Source organism: Phoxinus phoxinus, assembly GCF_949152265.1.
Source record: "Phoxinus phoxinus genome assembly, chromosome: 1".
In the NCBI taxonomy this organism is placed as follows: Eukaryota; Metazoa; Chordata; class Actinopteri; order Cypriniformes; family Leuciscidae; genus Phoxinus; species Phoxinus phoxinus.
The window spans coordinates 33,145,586-33,169,557 of NC_136876.1; the positions used below are offsets into that span (position 1 = coordinate 33,145,586).

At 40.1% G+C, this 23,972-nt stretch overlaps 2 protein-coding genes across 5 annotated transcripts in view; one reads left to right on the forward strand and one right to left on the reverse strand.

The window, feature by feature from the left end:
• Positions 1-39: 39 nt before the first annotated feature.
• Positions 40-12,192, reverse strand: grapa (GRB2 related adaptor protein a). Its single transcript, XM_079607873.1, has 5 exons — positions 11,558-12,192; positions 11,365-11,462; positions 10,729-10,848; positions 7,147-7,315; positions 40-1,062 (listed from the first exon to the last, which is right to left on the reverse strand). The coding sequence occupies exons 1-5, from the start codon at positions 11,633-11,635 to the stop codon at positions 883-885; spliced, it is 645 nt and encodes a 214-aa protein (XP_079463999.1). The 5' UTR covers positions 11,636-12,192; the 3' UTR covers positions 40-882.
• Positions 12,193-15,069: 2,877 nt separating this feature from the next.
• Positions 15,070-23,972, forward strand: part of epn2 (epsin 2) — a 31,924-nt gene continuing 23,021 nt past the window's right edge. For all 4 annotated transcript variants that reach the window (XM_079607882.1, XM_079607884.1, XM_079607883.1 and 1 more), the window contains exons 1-2: positions 15,070-15,293; positions 20,900-21,678. In XM_079607882.1, the coding sequence (XP_079464008.1) occupies positions 21,084-21,678 (595 nt within the window). In that variant the 5' untranslated portion in view covers positions 15,070-15,293; positions 20,900-21,083. The remainder of the gene's footprint in view (positions 15,294-20,899; positions 21,679-23,972) is intronic.

Below are 23,972 nucleotides of genomic sequence, written 5' to 3' on the forward strand. Positions count from 1 at the left end.
TTCATATATTTGTATTCTAACATAGGCTATGCTAATTATGTCAATAAAAACATGTTGTTTAATAAGGATGACATGTACTGCAAGGATGAGTTTACAAATTGTTGTAGCCCATATACCGCACCTACATTTTTAAAAGCACACATTTGTTTAAAAATTCACATCTGATGTATGATTGTGTGTAATTTATGTTGTAAAAAATCACCTTGTTTTACTCATAAAACGATTTTATTTACTCACAAAATGTCTCCTCTGGGTCTTAGGACTCTATTTGACTTTGCAGTAGATCAGATTTTGAAATATTTGAAGATTCAAGAAAACTTCTTAAACAAGCTTAGTAATTTCATATCAAGTTTTCCTGGCTTGATCCGATAGCCATTTTATGCCCAAACTGAAGATTATTGACATGTGCATATTAACTCGTTTATATTCAGTCAATTCTAACATTTATACCATCAAAAGAAATGGACAACAACGGTTATAAACAACATATACACAGAAAATAAATTGTAATAAATATAGCAATTGATTGAATAAATGTTTGAGCTAATATCCAAATTTGTAAGCAAAGTGCAGTGAAGAGATTGTATTAATACAATTTAAAATCTATATATCCATTTTAATACACTAGCCTACAGTATGAATGGAGATATTTTTTTGTACAGTGATGCTGGATAGTTTGACGGCTTTTATCCCATAAAGCTGAAATGTGTCATCTTAGTGTCAACAGCATGATTACGTTTTAGTAACTGTCCATTTCGGTATGTTTGTGTGTTCCAAAGTCATTTTCAAACACACTTAGCTTGATGATTTCTGTTGCATTAAACCAATGAAAGATGCAATAAACCAATCAACTACTGCTAGTGTTGTTATTGTCCTTCAGAGTCAGTGATAGATGGGCTGGACGTACTCAGGGGGGAAAAAACCCACACGTCCACGGCAACGACCTTTCCAACGTTGAGAATCTGAGCAATCCAGCAGGTCTATGACATCACCCCGCAGGAAGTGCAGCTGGGAGTTGAGTTCTGGATTGAAGTCAAACAGGGCATGTGCGTGATGGGGCCTCTGATGGGAAACAATAACAGACAAAGGTCATTATTGCTGTGCCTATACCTTCACATTTTCCACATTAAGGTCCTTTTTTCTGTCATACTTTATGTGCCTCACTATTGTGATGACACCTTTAGATATTTTTCATAGTTTCATTAATGATCAGTGTGTTTTTCCTGGTGTGGATTACATGTCATTTGGATAAATGGAAATCGGATACAAATGTAATGGTAACACTTTACAATAAGGTTCATTAGTTAACAACAATTAACTACATTAATTAGCACGAAATAATAATGAACTGCACTTATACAGCATTTCTTAATCTTTGTTAATGGTATTTTAACATTTACTAATACATTATTCAAATATTGTTAACATTAGTTAATGCACTGTCCCTGGTGAAAAACTGTTCCTGGCTTAGTATACTTGCAGCCAGACTAATTATCAGTATACTTCAAGTGTGTTAATGATTAGTTAACTTGAAGTGTGCTTTTTTGAAACAACTAATTTGTACTAAGTATATTTTAGTTGTAATTAAATTGTAGTAAAGCATAACTTTAAGTGTATTCAGTGTACTTTTGTGTACTTAATTGGACCAACTTCAAGTATACTTAGTATACTTTATATGCCTGTGTAGGGACTAATTACATGCTTGATTAGTGATATTAAAGTGTACTTTATTTATATACGGACGAGGCTTTAGCATGCATGGTACTCTTATACGTAGATGACAGAGAGAACTACGTCGCACTGGTGGGGGCTCTCCAGCGACGATTCGGGAACTTTACTGGAGCGGAGCAATGAACTGAATAACAGATACAGAAGACACGGCGAGCCGCTACGGCACCTAGCCAATGACATTGAGAGCCTTACCCGCAGAGCATATAGCAGCATGCCCACGATGTTACAAAGTGAGTTAGCCCGCGACCGGTTCATGCAACCCCTCTCACCGCCCGAACTGCGTGTGGAGGTACAGCTGACACACCCACGGTCTCTGCAGGAGGCGTTGGAGAGGGCGTCAGAGAGGGAGACGGCCCGCCCCTGCATTCTAATGCCCACACAGGAACACAACAGTCCCCATGTCAGAGCAGCAGCGGAGGTTCAGCCAACACCAGCATGGGCAGCTGAGCTGACAGAGCTGGTGCGGGCAGCTTCCTTGGGCACACAACGGCGTTCTGACCGCACGACTGTGCTGTTCTCCAGTCACTGTGGAGGGAGTAACGTGCGTGGCGCTGGTCGACACCGGCTCTACAGTGACATTAGTGCGGCCCGATGTGCTCTCCAGGCAAACGGTGTTGGAGCCAACAGCAGTCCACCTGCGGACGGTGACTGGGGAATTGTCACCCATGAAAGGCAAGGGGACACTGACATTTGTGGTGGGCGGTAAAACAGTGCGCCACCCGGCATGGGTGGCGTCAGTCCAGGACCCCTGCATTCTCGGACTGGACTTTTTGAAGAACACAGGCTGTCGGCTGGACCTGGCGGAGGCCACCCTGTGCTTTCCAGGGGAACGTCCGGTCAACATGGCTCCACCCCCCCTGGGCCTCAACTCTACAACACCCCAGGTAACCACTGTGTCAGCAAACACCGCTGAAGCCAACAGCGACCCTGTTGTAGGGGCCGGGAGGCCAAACCCTTGTCGAGGGTGGCCAAACCCTCCCTTTGGGTCCTTTACAGCCCTCGCTGCTCGGAACATGCTAGCCGCCACCCCCACTACCCCCCTTACGTCATCTAGCCGCCACAGCCAGCACACACTACACAGATTCCTAAGAGCTGGGCCTCTGACCCATTAGCAGCCCGGGTTCCCGGATGAGAGAAGTGTCGTGTCGGCAGTACGGGGCATATGGCGACAGAACTGTTCTCATCTAAACCCCCAACAGGGTGAAGAATTGTGGCAACTATTGCTACAGTTCAAGGACATTTTTGCATTTAAAGAATGTGATGTGGGGCATACACACCTAATACAGCATGACATAGATACGGGTGACAGCCCGCCTATCAAGTTACGCCCACGTGGCCTCCCACTGGCACGCCAGGAAGCAGCAGACAAGGTGTTGTGGGAGATGCAGCAGGCGGGCATTGTGGAGCCGTCTGACAGCCTGTGGGGACTACAGGCGACTCAATGGGGGGACAAGGAAGGACTCCTACCCCCTGCCACGGGTTGATGAAGCCCTGGACCAGGTAGTGGGGTCAGCCTGGTTCACGTCGCTGGACCTGAGGTCCGGATACTGGTAGGTGCCTCTCTCTCCCGCTGCCAAATCAAAGAGAGTGTTCTGCACAAACCGGGGCCTCTGGCAGTTGAAAGTTCTCCCATTTGGCCTTTGCAATTCACCAGCCTCATTTGAAAGACTGATTGACAAAGTGCTGTCAGGAGTCCCTCGGTGTGAGTGTGTGGTGTACCTGGATGACATTCTACAGGTGGAAATTAGCACAAGTGCTACAACCTGGTATAATGCATCTCTCCTTTTTAAGGTTAATGTATATTTTACATTGTCCCTGTTTAAAAAAATAAAAAAATATATAAATAAAAAGTATCGCCCACGGCCCCACTTTCCAAGCAGCTCTCCAGTCCTTGCGGCATATTTTGAAGCGTATAGCAGCAGCGGGTCCAACTCCACCCGGAAAAGTTCCACTTCATGCAGAGAGAGGTGTCATTCCTTGGGCACAGGCTGGGAAGAGATGGCATCGACACAATGGAGGAAAAGGTACGAGCGGTCAGAGACTGGCCCACACCAACGGACCAGCAACAGCTGAAAAGCTTCCTGGGCTTAGCCTCTTATTACAGGAGGTTCGTGAGGGGGTTCTCCTGTGTGGCGGCACCGCTGTTCAGGCTACTACACAAAGACCAAGACTTTGTGTGGACCAGTGAGTGTCAAACAGCATTCACCTCGCTACAGAAGGCGCTGGGGGAGGCTCCTGTGTTGGCTCCGGCTGACCCCTCCCGTTCATCTTGGACTGTGACGCGAGTGGCCAGGGAGTGGGCGGGGTGCTAGCACAGCTAAGCACAGAGAGTGAGAGAGTGGTGGCGTGTTACAGTAAGACTTTTTATAAGCACGAACGCTGCTACTGTGTCACACGCAGAGAACTCCTAGCTGTGTTATAGTCCATTCGACATTTCAAATACTACCTCTGTGGGCTACCGTTCACCGTCAGGACGGATCACTCTGCCCTCCACTGGCTCATGTCCTTTAAAGAGCCGGAGGGCCAGGTAGCACGCTGGATGGAGGAGCTACAGTCCTATGACTTTAAAGAGGTGCATAGAGCGGGAGCTTGCCACTCCAACACTGACGCCCTGTCCCGCAGACCCTGTGCGGAGGGATGATGCCGCCACTGCGATCGGAGGTAGACACGAGACAGGGAGTTACAGAGTCAGGAGGCAGCCATCGTCAGCTGGGCCGTGGTGGCCGAGTGCTGCGAGCTCACGGAAATTTCAGCAATGCAGTGGAGACAACAGCAGGAGGCCGATATGGACATACAGCCAGTGCTCCAGTGGGTGGAGATGCAGACACGGCCACCATAAAAGGAGGTGGCCCCGCTCTCCACAGCGACAAAAGGGATGTGGGCAAAGTTCCAGGCCCTGCGGCTCACCGATTGGGTGCTACAGCGGGCCTGGAAGGACCCAGCAACGGGAGAGCTGAGGTGGTAGTTGGTGGTCCCCAGAGCAGAGAGACTGACTGTGCTGAAAGCAGTGCATGGGGCCACGGGGGCCAGTCACTTCGGGGTCACCAAAACTCTCCGTCACCTACGACAGAGCTTCTACTGGGGGCAGTTCAGGAGGGACGTAGAGGACTTCTGCAGGCGATGTGACAGCTGAACAGCAAAGAAGGGCCCCCCCGAACAGTCCTACGCCCAGCTCCAACAGTTCCTTGTCAGCGCACCCATGGAAAGAGTTGGGGTGGACATAGTTGGTCCACTCCCGGTCACTGACAACGGGAACAGGTATGTGCTGTCAGTCATGGACTATTTCACCAAGTGGCCCGAGGCTTATGCCCTCCCTGACCAGGAGGCAGAGACGGCTGGGTATTGTTCAAAATCTTTCGATCCGGTGCCAATTTCGATACTTTTCAGTTTCGATACCGGTTCCTAACGATACTTTTTTCGATACCAATTTTATGAAATCCATTTTAACAAGATTACATAACACATTACCTCAGAAAAACTTTTATTTATTTAGTTTTATTTTTCCAGTTTGACTCATGCTCCTTAGCCAGTGCACAAAGGAACAAAAAATGTTTTATAAAGAGCTCATGCTCACCAAAGCTGAATTTTTAAATAAAAAATACAGTAAAACTTATAGTAAAAACTAGTAATATTGTGAAATAGTATTACAATTTAAAATCTTATTTGAATATATTTCAAAATGTAATTTATTCCTGTGATGTCAAAGCTGCATTTTCTAAATCATTACTTCAGCGTCACATGACCCTTCAGAAATATGAAAACAGTTAGCTGCTTAATATTTTGGAAACTATGATACATTTTTTCATGATTCTTTGATGAATAAAAAATTCAAAAGAAAAGTATTTATTTAAAAAACGAAATATTTTGTAACATTACACGTTTTAATGTCACCTTTGATCACTTTAATGCATCCTTTCTGGAAAAAAATTCTGACTAACCAACACATTTTTGATCGGCAGTGTACATTCAGTAGGTTATTATTTATTGCAATATAAACACTGTCAGAGTGATCAACAAGGTATCTCTTCATTTACCAGTCGAAGACGGAGCAACTTTCTGCTCTTATGTTTACTCCGTGCACTGTCAAGGTCGTTATCATAATTGTCGTGGTACCGGTCTTTGCAGCAATTATTTTACCGCAAATACTGCATCGCGCGCTGTTGGCATCGAGCCTGGAGAAATGTACCCACACTTTTGATCGACTGTTCCACATCTTTCAGGTATTATGTGTGTGTGCTCGCGTCTCATATGAATATGTGCGCGGAGAGTTTGTGTGTGTGTGCTCGCGTCTCATATAAGTATGCGCGTCGAGAGTTTGTGCGCGCGCGCGCGCGTCATGAGTAGCCGTCTCGTGTCGTGTGTGTAGAGTCTGCGTGTATGTGCGTGAGCGACTTTATGTGTGTCGTTGTGCATTTCATATGTATTTGTTTGAGCACTGACTTTGATGAGTTAAACTCCTTAGGTATCGAAATCTGGAACCGAACAACATGTCATTTTTCGATACTCGATAGTATCGAGGCAATTCGGTCGGTACCTAAAAAGTATCGAGACTCGGTGCAGCCCTTGGGACGCCCCAAACATACACAGTGACCAGTAAAATACTAATGTATTTTGAAAGTAGCCTATACGTTCAATGCATTGTTACAATGATCATTTTAAGCACACAGTTAAAATATACACCTAAAATGCAAATAAATTAATTGTACTTTATTAAAAAAAAAAATTCTATACTAATATAGGCCTACTAATGCTAATATACTTTCATAACTAATAAACCTTATTGTAATTTTGTAATTCACTTAAAGTATCTTCTTAGAAAATACACTAAAGTAGGCTACAATTATTTTAAATTGTGTTAAAAGTTGTATTGTGAAAATAGGTAAAAGCATGATGCTAATATACTTGAATATATTTAAAGATAGTACAATTTGTGTTAGTATATTTGTAATTTACTATTGAAAAAGGAAATATATTTCAATAACAAAAAAGTATACTTTTTTTTCCACTAGGGGTGAACAAACAATGAATGACTGTATTTTTATTAACTAACATTAACAAAGATTAACAAATACAGTAACACATGCATTGTAAAGTGTTATTTTAACCTTATTTTAAAGTGTTACCAATTTAATTTACAATTCATCCTTTAAAGTTTAAACATGCCTCACTCCAAGTAATCAATCACTTCTTACACCTCGGTGCTCACAAATCTGAATACCAATGTTTTTACACATTTGCTGTCTTTTCCCATTAAAGCAATATTTTCTTGCTCTTTGGTGAAAAAACAAAAACAAATGCTTTTTACAATCCGGCTGTCATTTTAGAAGCATTTAAGAAACATTTGAATTGCTGTTGGCAAAAGGTTGGTACCCAGTACAAAATATTTTCATAAGAATAATATAAGTGTTGTCTTACATTTAGTGCATGTTCTGGATCCCTCAGAAACACAGTTCTTTCCCTTGCAATGCTGTTGGTCTTGTAGAAGTCCACAAGCTGATTTAAGGAAGGGAAGATCTCCTCCCAAACAAAGTAATAGCCTTCTCTATCCTTTAACACCTTGAAATGCTGTACGTGATCCCCATAGCTGGTAAGAAGAGACAAAGATTCAAAATAAACACACAGCACTACAGAATAAGCCCTCATATCATGCAGTCACTCCAAAAAGGAGAAAACTTTTAAATCACTCTTTTAAAAGTGCAGCGTGCCACTTCTGTGCCACTAGTGGCCACAAATGGAATTGCAATAATGACTGTTTCCAAACAGGTTTTCCAAACCATTGTTGTTTTAGTTTTTTTATATTATAGTATTTAATACTGTTTTGATTCAGCTTTTATTTTATTATTAGCTTTTAGTAATTGCTTTGTAATCCCATTTTGAGCAATGCTGAAATTACCGGTAGGCTACAATAAAATTTATACATTTTTGGAATGTATATCAAACAAAATATAGGCTATAACCATTAGGCAATGCTTAAAACAAAACACACACTTCTAAACCAAAACATTCCACAGGAAGAATTTGCTGTTTTTTTTTTAAAGGGTCAGGATACAGGTTCAAAACCGTAAGGATCCTCTCTGGACCGTACACGGGGCTGTGTTGTCTTATGTCGCATTGCACCGCTTGCTTCCGGTGTAGACACAATGTTAAATATCCTCTCTTATTTTTACATTTTAGAATCTGTAAACAGCTGTACTCTGTGCAGGCCAAACATTTCACAACAATTAGTCAGCATGTCTTAAAAACAAGTTTAGATGTTTATTTGGTTGCGTTAGGTTAGAAAGCTCCTTGATGTCTTTAAGAGACTCTGCAAATATACTTTTCAAAGCTGTGAGAACATATAAATAATTCAGCATTTGAAACACAGCAAACTTTGTTCTTTCAACTGTATGACAAAGGCATGTATAAAGACTAATTGAGCTTTATGAATATTAATAAGCTATCTTGAAATTTCAAAGTAAAGTAGATCAAAGGTAGAGTCATCTCATCTCATTTTTAATGAGTAATACACATCTGCTTTATGGAGCGATCATTTGTCACTAAGTTTACCCCCCCCCCCCCCCCCAATAACAAAAATTTGAAAACCGTAATGTTGGAGAGCTTGTCTTTTAATAATCCAAAAGGCTTGTGACTGTCAATGTGAAATACTGTACTTCCTCAAAAGCTTCCTGAACGTCAGATGGTGGATGCTTCATCATGCAGTGATATTGAAGGGCTGATTTATAGTCACAAGCACACTCTTGAATTGAATCACAAGTCCAGCTAAATTAGGTTGTTTTAACAGAAATAAAGTCTGATAACAAGTGCAGATTATTTCCCATGTAATGCTATATACATGAAAGCATAAAAGAAGCTGTGATTTCGTTTTCTTGTGAGTCAGTCAAGGTTTCTATGCATGATATGCTGGAGAGGAGGTTGAGGACGGAAACACTTAAATATAGATGGACATGAGTTGGTGGTTCATCAGCAGATCCAGTCATATCTCTCAGCCGTCAGTGTCATTAACAATGACCTACATTCAGTGCTTAAATCTTCAGTGCTGTTGTGGTTTGTAGCAAGGCAGGTACATCTCGCATGTGTTGAGGTAACAGCAAATGGCTGCGGTATGTTGCATCCCTTCAGTTTACTGCTGTAACAAAGCTGTTTTATTTGAATCTTAAAATTTTCATGATTTTATCTGGGGAACAGCCAAGTTGCAGTTTTAGCTTCCCAATGCAGGATTGCTTGCTTAAATTCTCTCCTTTCACTGAAGATGATTGACAGGCTAAACTACTCTTTTGACCCTTAAGCAACTTATGAAACCACTCTGTCAGGAGAAAAGTTAACAAGTGGTTGCTAGGATGTTCTGATGTTCATCTAGGCATGAAAATAGCACACATCTCAACAAGACCCATGTTTTTGGGTATCATTTATATCTGTATTACAAACAGTGAGGTACAAGTTGCACTTAGGATGAAGAGTTTAATACTTAGGGGGTTGGTTTTTCAGTATAATAGGGATGTTTGCTTTAGCAATGTGAACAAATATATATTGATTGCAATGATCCATTCAAGCCATCCAAGCTTAGTTTTGTGGTTGAGTCACTGAGTGTCCCATTTAAAGACAGACAGATGGTTCACTCACTACTAGACATTTCACAGCTGAGTTATCATCATTTCATCTTCATTTGGCCAAGTGGAGTGACTAGGCCTGTCGCACAGGGCCAGAATAGATACACAGCACATTCTTAGTACCAGGCCTTGGTGTTAACAGACCTGATGGATGCCCTGCAAACAGCAGAGGATGCCATCTTGTCTAAAGATATGGCATCATTACTCCAATCTTCCGTGTCTTCAGAAATTATTCTAATATGATGATTTGCTGCTCAAGAAACGTTTCTTATTATTTTCAAAATCCCTGGATATCTTCTTTAAAATGCTGGCATATATGGTCTCAGAGGAAAATGAAATATGCATTAAGATGAGTGCTGTGAAAAATAAAATAATAACATCGTCTGAGTTTTCCTTGTAGTCTCGTCAAATTAACCTGCTTCAAACCTGGATGATATTGGACAATAATGCACAAAGTCATCAAAGATTTACATTTTTGAAAATCAAAGGCATTCCAGGCATTCACAGTGCTCATTTTGCACTTTGACCTTGATTAGTCATTTAAAGGAATAGTTCATTTCTAAATGAAAATTCTGTCATCATTTACTCACCCTCAAGTTGTTTCAAACCTGTATTATTTTTTTCCTACTATGGAAGTCAATGGGGTCCATCAACTGTCTGGTTACAGACATTCTTAAAAATATCTTCCTTTGTGTTCAGCAGAAGAAATAAATCCATACAGGTTTTGAAACAACTTGAGGATGAGTAAATGATGGCAGAATTTATATTTCTACTATTCCCGTAACAACGATCACATAGACAGTCTGATTAGTAATCTGAATTGGCAGAGAGGGTTCTCTCAAGGAATGCATGGATAAAGAGTTTGTAGCTGCATCACATATTAGCCCTGGGCCTGCAGACCAGCTGCCAATTCCCCTTCTCACGGTGTGTTTAATCTCACAATAACCCTAGCCGGTGCTTCACACCTGAGGCCGGCCCTGCTCCAGACCGCAGTGCTGATTATTCCAGCCAGCTCATTCCCGGGATCCCGGACAGGCTCTGCCATCCAAACCCAACTCAGCCATCAAGAAGTGGATGGTAACGAGCCGGACAGAATAATAATGTGATCCCAGCGCGTTTGATGAATTTTAAATGAAATCTCTGCTCCGACGTAATAGCTTTCTGATGCTCTCATTTTCAGACAACTTCATGGTACATTTTCTTAAGCGGAAGGGGATATTGGTGTCCTTTGCGAAGTGGGTCAGATGGGTTTTGATGGACCCTACAATCTTTCTTCTTATTCAAATTCTAGTTATACTTTTATGAGGCGTGCAGCCAACAACAAATTACATCAACCCCCAGGAACCGCGTATAGAGCAGACTTGGTTATGCAGGTTGGGATGTGTCTTACCTCACTGACATAGAGAATTCTCCAGGTGCACTCTCACTTTCTCTTACTAAGAAGCTTCCACACTCCTGCTGGCGCAGTCGATTCTCGGCTACATTTCTGGAGATACGGCCCGCAAACCATCTGTGGGTGAGAGGGGAACAACAGCACTATTAGTGATGCAGTTAACAGCTAGACAGGCCACATGTGTCTTGCTGTTTACTGTCAAATGATTCTTCAGAAATCATTCTAATATGCTGCTTTGGTGCTCAGTTATTAGTAATGGTTATTATTATAATTTGTTTGTGGGAAACGCATTTCCTAATAGCAGATATCTGTGTATACGGTATGAATTGACATACTGTAGAGCTATAAATTAAGAATTTGATGAGAAATGTTATGAAAGTACACTTTTGGTACAAATTTAAGATTTACATGGGTTTTTTTTCTGTGAAGCAGGAGACTTCACTAAATGTCTCCATTTTCACAGTTTAATCTCATTGTTGTCTAGGTGAAGCAATTGAGATTAAAGACATCACACATGTGCTTTTTATTCCCAGGGCCATTCTGCCTTATAGTGAATAAAGACTAGTGAATACCAATACCAACACAAGTCCACACAATATTTTCCAAGATTTACAGACATCAAATTGTACTTACGTGTGTGGCCTGACGCTGATATAGTTTTTAGGTACATAGCCCTTCCTGTTCACCAACTCTGCTGTGTACCAGTTAGGATCATCTTCCATATTAGTGATCTAGTGGAAGAACAGGCAGTAAGCTTTGACCAGATCAAATCATTTGTAGCAAACAAAAGCTCTGTATGTATAATCCAACTCAAAACAGCTTATACCTTGAGTACATCTCCCTTCTGAAAGCTAAGCTCGTCATTTTCCGTAGCACAAAAGTTGTAAATAGCTATTGCTTCCATCCTGAGTCCACTGAGCTGGAGGTGAACCCCAAAAGATCAATATGGGTAGACGTCCCACCACAGCCACAAAATACTGAACGGAGGAAAGGATTGAGCCAGAGAGCATCCACACTGAAACTGTCCAGAGACACGATCACTGTCAAACACTGCACCCTGATAAATGAACCGAGAGAACTATGAGAACGTGTGTGGGTCTAAAAGAGAGAAAGACAGAAAAAAGCATGTGGGAGGGAGGCAGGGGTGGCAGTTCCTGTCTCAGCGTGCTCTAATAGAAGGAAATACAGCTATGCGAGAAACAGGAAAGTAAAAAAAATGATGGGAGGGCGACGAAAAGAATAGCCTCTCGAAAACTTCCCCTCATCAGAGAGCCGGACCTGCGTATTATACAAGTAAAGAAAAACACATATTGCCAGACTGCTGTTTTATGAGCAGATGTGTAGTTTGTAAGTTTATCTGGTTAATCTGTGTTAGGCTTGCATATTACTACTCCCATGTCTGGAAATAGATGGAGATGAATCAGCTGAGGAGCTCATCTGAAAAGAGTATATGATTCAAAGAACGTGTGTTTCGAGATGAGCAAACGTCCCCATAGAGCTGCATGACTCACAGTACACCTCTCATGTTCCTCTATTGGTGGTGCTGTTTAATCCTGAAATGCACATGGACGTCCCATTTTGGCTGCATTCCTCACATAAAGTGGTCTTTTTTTCATCTATTTTCATCTCTTCAGTTATGGTGCCTTTGAACCTTTTATGCATATTTATGCTTTTTTAGTAAAACGGTTTTCATATACATATAGCTTCCATATCTGTTTACAGCATGTAGACATATACTTTAACATCACACTGGTATTTATATTTAGAAAGAATGATCATTTACAAGATGCACATTGAACAATGTACAGACATTAACAAAAATGAATACAGGGTAACTAATATGGGTAATGTGCTTGTTATATGAATAACAATTAATTACATGCAAAACTTAAAATAAACCCTATAACCCTAATTACATGTTAATTAATATTACTCAGTACTTAAATACATAATTACACAGTAACAAGAACACCTTCAAATAAAATGTAACCATATACTGCAACAAATATATCGCTCATTGCAGTTGATTTTAGTCAAAGCATTAAGTGACATGAACTAATGGGACCTTATTGTAAAGTGTTACCAGTGAGGTATTTATCACACACATCTAAAATGTCATTCAATTGTATTTTTCATTGACTTATCCAATAATTAAGATGGCACACATATCACTACCAAATTCAACGAGTCTATCATTGGCTATACAAGAGGACCATAATGGCACTCATTACATGCACAGACACTCAGACAGACAATATTGCTGTTTGAGCTGATGTTATGAACACTACCCTGCTGGGCGAGAGTTTAGCCTTAAAGAAAGAAGGTTGCTGATATATCTCTTGTATGTGTACAGACATCTCAGCATGAACTACAAATAAGGAAATCAACTCAACAACATTTTCCGGGTAACTGTTAGGCCTACTTCATCTTGGAAACATTTTGCACCACAAAAGACAATCTGTGAATGTCAGCAGCACTCAGATGTAAGAGTGCATGTGTGAAGGTGTGGATAGTCAGTTAAGATTATGTGTGAGATAGTTGAACTCAACTGTTGAACTGTTGAAATTCATAATTTATTTATATATATTCCAGAGTAACTTACTCATCAATATAAAAAATCACGAGGGACAGAAAACAGGGCTTCCTGAGCATGAAACAAGGAAACCACAAACAAAGGAGTCCATGTGACAGAGGGTGAAAGATATAGTTGAATCATTGTACACTTGATTGCTCATCCACAAAATTTAAACCACCCTCATTTAAAAGAAGCTATGCACTGTATTCTTTGTCACCAAAAGGCTTGAGTGAAACATTCTTCTAAACAAAATCAAATATAAAACCTTTAAAGGGATAGTTCACTCCAAAATGAAAATGATGCCATCATTCATTCACCCTCATGCTGTTACAACCCTGTATGACTTGCTTTTTTCTTTGAAGCACAAATGAAGATTTTTGTGTGTCTGTCCATGCAGTAGTAGTCAATTGTAACCAAAAACTTCATTGCCATGTGAAGCAAAATATGCAGATTGGGATTTTTTTTTATTTGACATTGCTAAATGGAAACTGTTTTGTTTCTTGGTAGGATGTCACATGCAGTCTGTGGGCAAAAATAAATGCAGGCATGAAAAGAGCCACAGGGCTCAACCACACGGCTCTGATATGGTCATAGAGGGAGGTCTGTTTACTTTTAGATTCACTATACATTTACCATATTCTATAATTAATGACATTATAATACTGAGATTTAATATCTGGAGGTAAAACTGTGACAATGTATAGATTGGCAGACTTGACGTACTTTTTTTTTTGTATTAAATGCAGGTCTATTTCTGGACCATGAGAAGGAGGAAAATCTTTACCATGCTGCCACTTACTGGTCAACTCATGTCAATACTATCAAATCTTTGATAGCCCCCCAAAAGGCTAGGCTGTGTTTATAACATGTAACTAAACATTTTTATTTTGCTTATCGACATGCATTCAAGAATTTAATCACAACAATTGTGATAGAAGATATGTATTTGTTACTCAAAATATAAAATTATGCAGTCCAAAGTGTAAAAATCTGGTATCTTAGATAATCTCAGGCTTGAAAGGGAAAACCAGCAAGTCTATGTATATATATTCAAAGCAGACACCTGTAAAAAAATATTTATTTATTTAATTAATTAAATCAGAGTAGGTAAAAAATACTACTTGCTTTCACCATTATGATATACTAAAGTGACTATAGAATAGTAACTTCAGTAGTAGTAAAACTAGTAACTTAAGTAGACATTAATGTCAGAAAATAAAATATAAAATAAAATACATATAAATAAAATACAATAAAAATAATATATTATTAAATAAAACAAGAAAGATTCCAACAATCTTTCTAAAATAAGAAAGATTGTTGGAAACTAAAAAAATTATTTGTTATGGCTTTACATTATTAGTCATTAGGCTACTGTGGCGTTCTGGTGGAAAATATTGTAGCCTATTTTGTACAAAAGGGGGGGGGGGATGTTAGGCTGTACAAATAATGCTATTATTCATTTACGTAAATCTTCTTCTGAGACAGTTACTTAAACACGATGAGAATATTAAGTTTATTTCCAAGAAAAAGCTTAACTACATCATTGTCACAGTCAGATTTCTCTAATATCAGCCCACTTGGGGGCCACATTCCACCGATTTTGATCAGTTTCGTGAATAAGTCTCAAGTCTATACACAAATTTCAGCTGAACACTGTATAATGCGTGTCTTGGTGAACTTTCATGGCCGTGAAGAGGTTCGCGGCGGTGATATTTGGGAAATAAACAGTTTTAAGAATGAAACCCAGTGAGTTTGGTCACACCCTTTGGCTTGTCTCGCCCCTCCTGAGGAGGATGAATGTGCAGTCAGACTCAGAGCGCCATGTTGAACGGTGTGGGTGTCACACACACACACAAGCCCAACACACCAACACTAACGCTCACTTCGGCCGTTTCTTAGAAAATAAAGTTTCTATATCTCTCACACGAGTAGTCTGTACTTATGCCGGGTGTTACCCCCGGTCATCATCAGCACAGGAGGTTTGGTAAGTTACTGTTTTTGTTTTCTTCTCTCAGTGCGGCGATATCTCCACCGAGCGCCACATATTTCGGCTTGAGGTTTAACGTTAACTAATTCAGGAGGTGTATTATTTATTTATTTTAAACAAACTCACTTCTGATAATGAAGGACTATGATAAAGCTAGGTTTTCTTTGAGATGTGAGTGGAATTAAAACGACATTTGATTAAACTAGCAAGTTAGTCAAAGCATAGCCACAGTTAGCTAGCCTAAGCGGCTAATACTTAAACTCACTTTACAGCTTTTAAAAAGTCGTTATCCCTAAAAATGAAACATCAAAGCACTAAAATTCTGGTGTGCTAAGTCTTACAACATTTTTAAAAACATTGTTGCCAGCATAAAATAGTTTAGATTTTAAAAAGTTCTCACAGTTGATGAAACTTTCGTCGTGGTTTCTGTAGCTTGCTAACGTTAGTTAGCATTTAAACGTTACTAATGGAAACGGGTCTAAAGTCGTTAACGTTGCTGTTGTACATCTTTTAAAACACACACGGAGATTTAAGCGAAGGTTTGATTTTTATTTTGGTCAACAATAGGACGTTTTATGGGTTTGGTTTTGCTAACGTGCTAAAGTTAGCTTGATACTTAAATACATTTGTAACCGGCCTTGTTTGGTTAAACCGTTGGCAACAAGTATCCGTGGGATTTTGTTTCTATAATAGTTATAACGTTAGCAGCTAACGTTACATTCAAATAGGGTTGTAAACACATATTTTCTATTAACGTTCATATCTAACGTTAACGTTACTCTTGGTCAGTTTAGTATATAGCTGTAACTTACGTGTTATTCCTCTAGCTATGGTATCTTATATAAATATTTTACCACGGCTTAAATTTGGTTTATAAAGTTCTTTCTTGACATATTCTTGACGCTTTCTGTTCTGATTACATTGTGTTTCTAGTTCAGTATTGTTGTAAGTGTATATATGAGATTACTGTGTAGTCGCAAATCATTTGCTTAAGTTTGTGTAAAGACGGATTTGTAGATTGACCAGTTTAGTTTTAGTTGACTCTACAAAGATTGTGGACAGTGTGACCGGACAGAACCGTTTAATCCCCACAACATGGACGTTTCACACAGTTTCCCCCTCTGATCTCCTAGTGGACACACCCGTGATTGAGGAGAATCATTGTCTGTTGTTTCTATAATCAATTTCTGCGTCTTCATCTTTTAGTGTTTTGAGTCTCTAGAGGACAAAACTGAGGAAGAGCCGATCATCTACCTTTATTTAGCAACTGAAGTGGAGTTTACCAATTATCATGTCTTTAAAAAAACTGATTTAGAGCTTGAACATAGTCAACAGACTATACTATTGAATATATTACATGTGTAGGCTAATTACAAGGACATTTTATAGTAATATAGGAGTAGGACACAGTTTACTTGAAGTGGCAGAACCGGCTGGATTACCCGAGAGCAGAATGCAGTGCTCATGCGGCCATTCTCACAAGCTTTGGCTTATGTGAAATTTACCTTAACTTTTTTCAGTTTGCCCTGCAGGCCTACTATGGAGGAATTCTAGATGTGTGTGTATTTCCCCCCTAATTTTTGTTGAGTTTTGTGTGCAACGTCTTTACACCTGCTTTTTCTTGCTGCTGGATTCACTTTGCCACCATAGACCCATCCTTAGTGCTTCCACAATGGATCCTAAAGAGGCGCGACATGCTGGTGCTTGCCATGCTCACTATCTTTTGTTTGAATTGAGTCATACCTGGTTGCGCTGTCCTTCACAGCTGTGCAGAACTGGCTCTTGGTGTTTCTTTTGCAGGATTTGTATTCGCTGCATGGGTGTCACTAATGCGGCCAGTCATGGATCGGCATGGCCTTCGCATGTCAAAAGATGGAGGAATAGGTCACATCAACTGCTGTGTGCAGCAAGGTCACCATGATTTTTTGCTTTTATTGCTTTTCGCTGCTAAAATGGAATGAGATAGCAAGTAGTGATTGATGACTCATTGATGACAATTAAAGCCTATTGGCTGTTTAAAAGTAGAGCATTTCTCACCCAAACATCCCGTTTCAACAGGCAATGCATCAACACGGAAATGAAAACTGCTTGTCAAGACATTTAATGCGGTCTTTGATTTTTATATGGTAATGCTTTTTTAACCGCATTAGAAAAATTACATTCACTTTGCAGTTAAGGGAAACAAATATTTTTCATAAAGATAGGCTATTTAAGTTCTCAGAACAAGGACTTTTTTTTTTAGATGGTATTAGATTTATTTAGTCTAAGAGGCCATTTACGTTAGAGGATGGATACCCGAGCCCGACGGGCCGGATTCGGACAGATATTTAGAAATTATGTTCGGGTCGGGCTCGGTCACATCAGCGCGATAAGGCATTGAACATTTTAAATTTAAAACAGGTTATTATGTAGGTAGCCAATGTGCCTAATGCTTTCACTTGATGCAAACGATCAGTTTTGTGATTAAAATACATGTACAATATTACCATAACATCTCTCTTCCTGTGTGCGGACATTTGTTTATGTAGCCTTGACAACGAAACACGTGCTTAACGTGCGCGCGCCTGTGTTAAGAGCACTTGTTGCTCCGCGCTAATGCGCTCATCCTGTTCACATTTCCGATTGCCTTCCTACAGTTGCTTAATAAAAGCGGGCTTTCCACACAAACAAATGTGCAATTGTCATTAGTATGAGAAAAAAATGGGATTTTAACTGCCGGTCTCGGGTCAGGGTCAGACATAAATATCTTTATGCCTGTCGGGCTCGGGTCGGGTTCGGTTACTGCTCTGTCGGACGCGGGCCGGGCTCGGACAGAAAAATTCGGCCCGATCCGCACTGTAATTCACGTAGACCTTGTTACATTTTTTACAACTTTTCCATTGTTTTCCTATGTAAACGTGTTAGAGGATAGACGGATGTCTTTGGCCGTCGTGCTCACATGACGTCTTTTGCAACATCGCAGATGACACTAAAATTGCAGAGCATATCAACTGAGTTAAATTTTAAAAATACATCTGAAGAAGGCCTTGTGTATTCTGAGTGAACTGAAATTATTAGCTTTGTTTTCAGCCCAAATTTATTGAGAACTGGAGGGGAGAATGTTGACTGCAAGGATTTCAATCAGCTGGTGTGCAAAAACAGCTCTTCACTTTTCTGTTAAGAAGAAAATGTTATTGTCAGTTCAACCAAATGTTGAAGGCCATTTCAAGGAGGTATTCAACAGTACGCAGAATAAGGAAGCTCTGTTGCGACCTAGTGTTGACCAAACACTGCTGTGATTCCTCAAAATATGTTCATAGCAGCATTTCCATGTAATGTGAGAGGAGTGTCTACTGTAGTGTCTACTACATCTACTGTCAATATTGTAGATGCAGATCAGATTCTTTGGCACTCTTTTCTCAAATTTTTTAAAGAAGCATTTATGTCTTTCAAAGTATCCTAAAGTATTGTTTCATTACTAGAAAAGAGAGAGATGGTGAGTGCGTTTCCATGCACGTTCTTAAGCCGACATCGCGTGTGGTCATGTAAACACTTCAAACCTTTATCAGCGCAAGGCCATAAACGGCGTAAGCATAAACCAATCGAATCAGCAAAAACTGTGCCTATTACCCTGATTTCGGCTGGCATGTAAACACCTAAACCTGCATTCTGTTAGCTTATTGAAGTATCCTTGTATGGTATGTGACAGGAAACCATTCTTATAAAGAAGATTTCAGTGCATCCAGCTAAACTACACATTTTTCTTGACCTAAGAAATATAAAAATGTGTTCTCATCTTGTGCAGCCGAAGGACAAGTGGTATAGTTGTAGAAACTTCAAATATGAGAGGGGAATTAGTCTGTCAGGATTTTTTCTACTGGCCCAGTGGTTGAAATTTCAACTTGTACAAATTTTTTCACTGGCCCCAACGCAAAAAAAGTAATAAGTGAAATCAAATAGGTTTAGTTATTGTTAAGTTTTTTGTAATGCTTTATTTAAAGGGTTAGTTCACCCCAAAATTTTTATTCTGTCATTATATATTTACCCTCATGTCGTTCCAAACAACGTAAGACCGGTGTTCATCTTCAGAACGCAAATTAAGATATTTTTTAAATGAATCCAAGAGCTTTCTAACCCCCCTAGACTGCAGAAAAAAAAGGTTCTTGTCGCTTTCTAAAGTTAAGGTTGAACAATTGTAGTCACACGGACTATTTTAATGAAGTCTTTACTACCTTTCTGGGCCTTGAAAGTGGCAATTACGTTGCAGTCTATGGCTGGTTCAGAAACCTCTCGGATTTCATGACAAATATCATAATTCTTGTTCTAAACATGAACGAAGGTCATTCGGGTTTGTAAAGACATGAGGGTGAGTAATTGTAATAGATGACAGAATGTTAATTTTTGGGTGAACTAACCCTTTAACATCAACTCGCATGCTTTGAGTGAAATACATAGATGCTTACGGTTAGACCACCACCGGGAATAACCTAGGTTTATTTTCTTGTAAATGTGGTTTATGTGCATTGCCAGGTTATTGTTTTGCATGTAAATTGGTAAAGCTGGTTATTTCAATAAACTGATTTTTGGTAGTTCTCAGCGGATTGGTGTGCATGTAAACATGCTCAGTGCTGCTCACAGGACTTGCTACGCTGGGTCTCTGGCTCTGCTTCAATACTGATCACTGAGACTCCTTGATTTTGGCGGGACATTGCCAGACCTGTTCTTTTAGTATGGAGGAGGCCACCACTTGCCTTGAATCCGCACACAGACCCGGGCCTGTGTACTGGCTTCCTGGGCCCCCGTCACAGTGAGAGCCACTGGAGCTTTGTTCCGGTTGTGATACAGTTGCCCCTCTCTTCCTCTGATGTGCTGGGTCTGAATTGGTCATTAAAGCAGCAGATGTTTCATTAGGCAGTGGCTGTATTCATGTGTATGCGGGCTGGGGGAGAGGCAGTGGGGGTTGCTCGTAAGGCAGCGCTCTATTGGCTCCTCCATGGGAGAGCAGGAGTCGCATTTCAGTGGCTTTTAATGAATTTATGGGATAGGTTGAGATGTTTTGTTGGCAATTGAAGCATCCTGGTGTGCTCAGGACAGGAAACTTATATTTAGATTGACTTTGATGCTTCATTTGTGCTAGCAGAAACGACTGATGCCTTTGAGCTCAGAGCATAGATTGTTTTTACATGCCGTACTGTAATGGAGAACAAAGTATGGTGCAATTACTTTTGGGAAATAAGATGTCTTCCCACATAAGTGAGTGTTGTGTTACCGTAAAGATGAGTAATAGGAAGCACTCTTCACACACTAAGCCGCCCTTCTGTGTGTACACGGTTATGTTTTACTCCACAGATACCTGGGTGGTAGACTTCTACTTGTGCTTAGTTTGAAAATTGAACAGCTGTGATCCATTTCTCTTTATCTGAACTGTGGTATCAACAGGAAGAGCTGCAAACTACGGTTCAGAAATGGACCATTAAACTTCTGTACTCCTTATCAACATGATCACTTTCTTTTCAACTGTTTTTATGCACACTATTTTATGTAGGCTAGTAGTCTACTATTATTACTATTTTCTCGTTTGAACCAATTCTGTTTCTGTCTGACATTTTGGTTTTGTGTTTCAGGTAATGGAGGAATTCATCGAGCTGGCTTCCTTCTCTGTGTGGAAATGGTTTTAACAGGCACAGAGTAACACAGAGAAACTGTTCAAACGGATAACGTGTTCGAACAATTGCACAAAGGACTTCTTATTTGTTTTTAAGCTAAACTTATTTTGTATTTTCATTTTTTTTAACACTACACGCCACAATGCCAAGCTCAACTATTCGGAGACAAATGAAAAATGTGGTTAATAACTATTCAGAGCCAGAGAAGAAGGTCAGGGAAGCGACTTCCAATGACCCGTGGGGCCCCTCCAGTTCTCTGATGTCAGAGATCGCCGACCTCACTTACAATGTGGTGGCCTTTTCAGAGATTATGAGCATGATTTGGAAGAGGCTGAACGACCATGGAAAGAACTGGCGGCATGTGTACAAGGCCTTGACTCTGCTTGACTACCTAATCAAAACGGGCTCTGAGCGAGTGGCCCTGCAGTGCAAAGAGAACATCTTTGCCATACAGACGCTGAAAGATTTCCAGTATATCGATCGGGACGGCAAAGACCAGGGCATCAACGTCAGAGAAAAGTCCAAGCAGCTGGTGGTGCTACTAAAGGATGATGACCGTCTGAAGGGGGAGCGCTCTCAGGCCCTGAAGACTAAGGAGCGTATGGCACAGGTCGCCACCAGTGTGGGCAGCAACAATCAGATCAGCTTCGGCCGTGGCTCCAGCCAGCCCAACCTCTCCACCAGCTACTCGGAAGAGTACGGCAAGTCTGAGGGTTCACCTGCATCATATCATGGATGTAAGTTTCTTTGGTTTGTTAACTTAACAGGCATGGAATCCAACCATTTTTGTTGGTGCTAGTTGTGGGGTAAAATGGTTTTAAATATGGTAAAAAGTCTGTAAACAGTTTGATCTGACCAAGCCAGATAAATAACTGCATCTAAGTATTTAAAGTGCACTATCAGTGAAAACACTGCACACTATAGAGCTGGATGATTCTGGATAAATTGAGAATCATGATTTGATTCTGAATAGACAACTAAACGATAACATGTCATTTAATGCAGTTTCTGACAAAATGTTAATGCTGCAGTCTGTATAAAAAATAATTCAATTTAGATTTTTCTTTATTCCGTTTGAATGAATGATTTATGAGTCATTCATAAAGACCTCACTTGTTTAATTACTGGATGAATCAGTGTTTTTGAACTAATCTGATTTGAATGAATGAGTCACCAGCCATGTTTCCATCCACATAATTTTATGCAAATTTTGGGATGTCACATAAATAGACACAGGATGGATACGCCAAGATGCGCATAGATTCTAAAAATGCACATAAAAAATATATGCACTTTGAGGCAGATCATTTTTTTCATACGATAAGACACTACTACATTGTAAACGCATATCCTCGAAAAAAAATCCCTTGATCGAGATTGTGATCTTTTAACGATTAATCTTGCTGCTCTATCACTCTATTTATACTACAAATAGAGATTACAAGAATTTTCCATGCATACGCAAATTGTGATGTACCTTCATTGTTCTTGTTGAGGTCCCTCTAGAACTCCAAAACTATGCTATTGGCTAAAAAAAAAACCATTTGATTGGGGACTCAACCTGCACAAAGTAATAGCAAACATTGCAGTTTTTGATCAAGCATTACAAACAGCAACCTTCTGGAGTCATAGAGAGACTCGATTCACTAGGCCATTGTAACTTGATAGTGTTTGAGGCTTCCGGTCTCATCCGCTTCGTTATTTTAGCTGTTCAAAAACTGTCTGTTATGCTGCTTGATACTGCAGACTGTTTTTTGTTATCATATTCTAATTTATTATTCTAATCACAAACACACTAGTTTGTAGCACAAATTATTTGACCATTTACTGCATTTTGTTATTCCTCCAGTTATTTACTATAGTTGCTAATGAATCGGAAGTTGTCAGGAAAATGTGGACTTTAATTTGGACTTAGTCATAGCTATTTTTTAAGAACCTTGTATGTTTCTGTAGCGTATTTAAACAGAATGGTTGTGGTGTCGAAGTTTACCAGATTGCATTCAGACCAGTTTCAGGATTAAGTGGGTTTTTTGTTTGTTTTGTGCAGCAGGTTTTTTCAAAATCATGTAACTTGAACTAAAGCTTTTTTAAATGCTACAGGATGCATTATTCTTGAGGACCATATTAAGCCCTTTACTGACAGTAATAGGTTGGCATCCTGCTGATCTTTTCCCTTTATGTCTGAAATGTTGCTGTTAATGGCAACAACTAAATCTGGGCTGGTGCTGTTGTAAAGGAGTCAACTTTGTTGATTTCATTTTGAGAAACTCTGCACACCTGGAGTTTTGACCACATGGGGCAAATTCTTTACACCGCAGACCAGGAAACTGCTAGTCTGCTGTTACCCTGCTGGAGATACATCCTCTGTTGTGCCTCCCTGCAGCACTGAGTGGCTGTACGTCTACCCCTGACAGCTGTGTGCCGTTCATGTCCCACCCCTTTCCCTGAGCTCGTTACAGGAAGACAGAATTCCTCAATTCCCAGAGGTCTTTTGCTCTGCCCTGTGCTTCAGGGAGGAAGCTGTCTCTCTCCCTTTTTCCTTACTACCCCCAACCCCTTTTTATACAGGATTTTATAATCTTCTTGAGAATAGTCAGCCAGTGTAGTTTAATGACCCACATTGTGTAAAGTTAGAAATCTAAACATACAGTTAAGTTTTGTGACCTTCTCGTTGTGTGTCCTTTGTCTTCAGTTGCGCTTAAGTGTGTTGAATTAAGCAGAATGTATTTGAAAATAAAGAGTGTGTGGGGAGCTTCATAGCACAAAAGAGTCTGTAAACAGCTGAGTCATTAAAAAAGGGAAAATTAGAGTGTTTTGCATTCCAGTGCTAGTTTCCTTGTATTGTTTCTCTAGAAAGTGTAAATGGGCTCTCGGTCAAATCTAATTCACACTTCAACAGACTGAAGAAAATTAGAACATGGGTGCATTTGGAAAAATGTGAAATTAATTCAGTGTTGTACGACAGAAGCTTTATGATATGATTTTCTAGCGTTTAGAAAGTAGAAAAAGACGTTGTAAAAGTAATCAATAT